The sequence below is a fragment of the Alosa sapidissima genome, chromosome 2 (genome assembly GCF_018492685.1).
Source record: "Alosa sapidissima isolate fAloSap1 chromosome 2, fAloSap1.pri, whole genome shotgun sequence".
Lineage (NCBI taxonomy): Eukaryota > Metazoa > Chordata > Actinopteri > Clupeiformes > Clupeidae > Alosa > Alosa sapidissima.
The window spans coordinates 21,434,647-21,438,787 of record NC_055958.1 but is presented as its reverse complement, the minus strand read 5'-3'; the positions used below and the strand labels follow the sequence as shown (position 1 = coordinate 21,438,787).

At 39.2% G+C, this 4,141-nt stretch overlaps 1 protein-coding gene across 3 annotated transcripts; it reads left to right on the top strand.

Moving 5' to 3' along the window:
• Nucleotides 1–3,422, top strand: twist2 (twist-related protein 2). Of its 3 annotated transcripts, none has more exons than XM_042084505.1 (2): nt 1–607; nt 2,880–3,422. In XM_042084505.1, exons 1-2 carry the CDS (start codon nt 202–204, stop codon nt 2,924–2,926), a joined length of 453 nt encoding a protein of 150 aa, XP_041940439.1. In that variant the 5' UTR covers nt 1–201; the 3' UTR covers nt 2,927–3,422. The 3 variants fall into 3 exon arrangements, with proteins under 3 accessions (XP_041940439.1, XP_041940437.1, XP_041940438.1); XM_042084503.1 differs by having other exon boundaries at nt 1–661; XM_042084504.1 differs by having other exon boundaries at nt 1–720.
• Nucleotides 3,423–4,141: the final 719 nt, after the last annotated feature.

Sequence of the window (4,141 nt, the reverse complement as noted above, 5' to 3'; positions counted from 1 at the left end):
ACTTCCTGCGAAGGGGAAACTGTGCCAAGCGACAGTTTGAGAATTTAATATCCTAGTCAAAACACCTAAGTGGAAGAGGAGAGACCAAACACAACTTGAAATTTGTCTGTCTAGCTGCAACAACGGATATATTTCCTCACCACGGATTCTAAAGTGGAGAGCGTTTTTTCTGCCCTATCCTTGCATTTCTTTAAAAAAGAGATGGAAGAGAGTTCAAGTTCTCCAGTCTCCCCTGTGGATAGCATAGTGACCAGTGAGGAGGAGTTGGACAGACAACAGAAAAGGTTTGGAAGGAAGAGGAGACACAGTAAAAAGTCGAGCGAGGACAGCAGTCCTCCGTCCTCCGTGAAACGGGGCAAAAAACCGAGCCCGAGCAGTACGCAGTCCTACGAGGAGTTGCAGAACCAGCGGGTGCTGGCCAACGTCAGGGAGAGGCAAAGGACTCAGTCGCTAAACGAAGCTTTTGCATCGTTACGAAAAATCATACCAACTCTGCCGTCGGATAAACTCAGCAAGATACAGACATTGAAGCTGGCATCCCGATACATTGATTTCCTCTACCAGGTGCTGCAGAGCGATGAGATGGACAGCAAGATGTCGAGTTGCAGTTACGTTGCGCACGAGAGACTCAGTTATGCTTTCTCGGTGTGGAGGATGGAGGGTGCGTGGTCAATGTCTGCGTCCCATTAGCTACAAAGACGCCCTGATTATGCCAAAGGGGTATGTTGTGTAAAATGTGTCAGTCTTAGTGAAATCTGTATTATATTTGCAGAACTGACAACACAACAATTAGCCTAGTTAGCTGCAGAGAGTTGGGAAGCCAACTTGTGTTGGCGTACTGAAAGTTATAACTGCTCTATTACACGCAATTACAAATTGCGGACTAAGACCTTTTTGATGTGAACTGATTTTGCCTGTAAGAGATGATATGATTAAGACATTTTCAGACTAAATGAGAAAATTGAGAATCTAGGCGCAATCAACGGATATCGTTTATCTTTAGTATAACACGTATTGGAAAGATATTGGATGCACACCAGGCCTACATCCTTTCCAAAACGCACAGGACGCAGTGAATCGATAAAGAGCAGGTTAAAGGTTATTGCTTCAGTGCTGCTATTCCACACCTTTCGGGTTTTGGCTTGAAAGTGAAGAAATATAAGTGTGGCAGCTAGAATTACGTAAGAGTGAGCATTCGTTTTGTTCCTCTTTTTTTAAAAGCCTCTTAAATAGTCATTTTATCAGCCAGTTTCTACAGAAAACACATCTTTGGTTAAGCTATCTGTGCTGTGAGACCACTGCCATCCTCAGCTGAGGAGAATCAAAAGAGCATGGGAGAGGACACAGGCCTAACAGAAGCGCCAGCCATGAACTGGTCCCTCATGGATAATTTAGCTTCACAATGGAACGTTTTCCTGTGCATGGACCGCAGTCATGGCTACTCTTGAGTGTGGGCATAAAGTTCAAACCAGCGTTAGATCGGGGGCATGAGTTACAGGGTTCCTGACTCGTAACTATAATTTCTGTTGTGATTAGGATATTTCCATATTCTTTACGATTACATAATGCTAAAATGTCTAAAAAAAAATTGCAGATTGTTTGACAGGCCTTTGGAGCCTACATTCAGCCCCGATTTTAGCACTGCCATGTGAAAAAGTAATTTAACGCACATGCACTGTTTCGGATTATTTGACAATATTTTCTTATTTAGTATATATATATATATATATATATATATATATATATATACATACAAGGTTCTTAATTCTTAAGGCTGCTTAACTCTCATTTACTACATTCAATAGTGTAGTCTCACATGGTGAAAAAATAATTCTACTTAATGTATTACAATGTCAGCCCTATAGTGACAAAGGGTCAAGGTGTTCCATCTCATGTAAAGGTCGCAGAATATCTCATAGAGGATGTCAAGAGGTCTACACAGTGGGCTACTTGTTTTTGTAGGCCTACATATCATATTTTTCCGACCAACAGAATGATAGACATAAAAGGGACACATGCAAAAAATAGAATTATAGTTGATAATTTCAAGGGCGCAAAGTAGGTTTTACACATGTTCATTGGTGTTTTATTGGTGTAGGCTATACGCATTTTATTGGTGGAGAATAACGGTCTGTCTGCAGGCCGCAGGTTGCACATACAAATAACACGAATAGTTCGTTGTATTTGTTTATACCACACATTATAGACCAAATATTACACAAATGATATACTACCAAAACAGACAGGGATTAAAATAACAGGTATGGCAATAACATTTACCACATTGCGATGGCAAATAGGAGTCAGTGATTATATTAGCAAAATATTTTAACCTGTTTTTAAGACTCCGAGCTAAAGGCAAAGGCTTTGTATGTAAAGGATTTTGTTCAGTCGTATGTGCGTTTGCGTGGCCTTCTTTAGTAGGAATGTATGCTTATTATTATTCGAAGAGGTCTTGTAATTTCATACTTTTGCGAATGTGCATATTTGACTACAGATCATAGGTCTTATGCCACTACATGGTTAGGAAAAACTTCGTTTCCTAAAAAGCAAACTTCAGTTATTTTTTAGTGATGTAACTGCCATGAATAGTCAGCGTGTTTACACTTAAATTCTTTTCCGCTGTTGCCATGTGGTACCACTTAAGGTCATGTAATTGTTTCATTAATTGCTTCCTATACCTATTGGTCTATATTCACATGTATGCACACATAAATAAACAAACATAGTGATACATGGCTTGTTCTGTTAATATGTAGGTTTATTTTTATTTTGATTGGGATTAACCAGACCTAGTAGGCTACAGTAGGCCTATGTGTCATTCTATGCAAAGATTGTTATTTAAAAATATTTTCTTTTCTTTTTTTGTCTCTTCGTAGACTGTTTAGGCCTTCTTCCACTAAGTATGAAGACACCAAGGGAATAATTGAAGAACCTTCGAACCTCAAAGACATTCTATGAGACGTAATGTGATACACAACTGCGGGCTCTGGATGAACACTTCAGGCATCATGCATCTGATAAGAAGACAGATAAATGGCCAAGAGTGATAACTGACACCTACATTGCGGTACCCAGAGTTCAGTGGCGTCTCCTCTGTCGACTAACACATTTATTATCTTTTAACAAGTTATTAAATGTTGGTATGTTGACTGACAGGAAGCCATTCTGTATCTTTAAGAATACTATATTTCATGTGTTTTATCTTTAAATAGAGGTATATATATATAAATGTTTCGATACAAAATATTGTACATAGGCTACCTGTGATTATCGTCTGCTTTAAAGGGGACCAATGCAATTTAGAATCATTCTCTCTTGAGGTACGCTGCATGGATTTTCCTATGGTATTGTAGACAGCATTCTCAAAAACCGTCCATTGTATATTTGTGCTTATTTATTAAAACTCATATTTTTTTGAACAACATAGTCGAACTCATTGCTTTAAATAGAGCACCTTTTTAGGTAACAGGTTTACTCATGTCGTCAAACCACGTGGTTCTCCATTGCTGTACAGTCTCGACCATCAATATGGAGGGTTCAAAAAACCTTGAATAAACTCACTTCAATAATAATACCCCATTTTTATATCGCTTTAAATTTTGCATGTTGATTTGCTTGATTGCCATATATGTTTTGCAAGTCACACATCTATGGAGTAGACTCTGAGGGTCAGGGATTTTCAGATGAAGCCCGAATTGAGGTGTTTGACCTGGGCGTGAAGAGAAAGTGCAGAGAGACTTTTTGTTTGTTTGTTTAGCACTCCCTTGTTGTGGAAAGAAAGCACCAGCTATGGCTTTTATAAAAATGCACAGGATCATTAGCAGAGAAGAAATGCAAGCCAGTTTTAAACCAAGGCGTATAAAAGGCTTGTCCGCCTTAATAACGAGTAATCACTTAAATGGCGATAGCTGGAGGGAAATTCTTTAACGAGCAAAGGAGCTCGAACAACCGCAGATAACGACAGCAGCTATTTTCTAAGCTTTAAATACCGGACCCCCACCAGACCTCTTAATTTTTCCTTTCTATCTAAACCACACTCGCAAAGCATACAATTGTTTACATCTATTTTCCCAGACTTCATGAGACCCAAATCCCTGAAAAGAATAAAGACCCTGTGTCCGCTCTGGATAGATGGGAG

Bases quoted from the DNA above. Each gene is read 5' to 3' on its own strand.
- twist2 (XM_042084503.1), top strand. From the start codon at position 202: ATGGAAGAGAGTTCAAGTTCTCCAGTCTCCCCTGTGGATAGCATAGTG. The intron at 662-2,879 runs GTGCGTGGTCAA...GTCTCTTCGTAG, and splicing joins CTCGGTGTGGAGGATGGAGG to ACTGTTTAGGCCTTCTTCCA.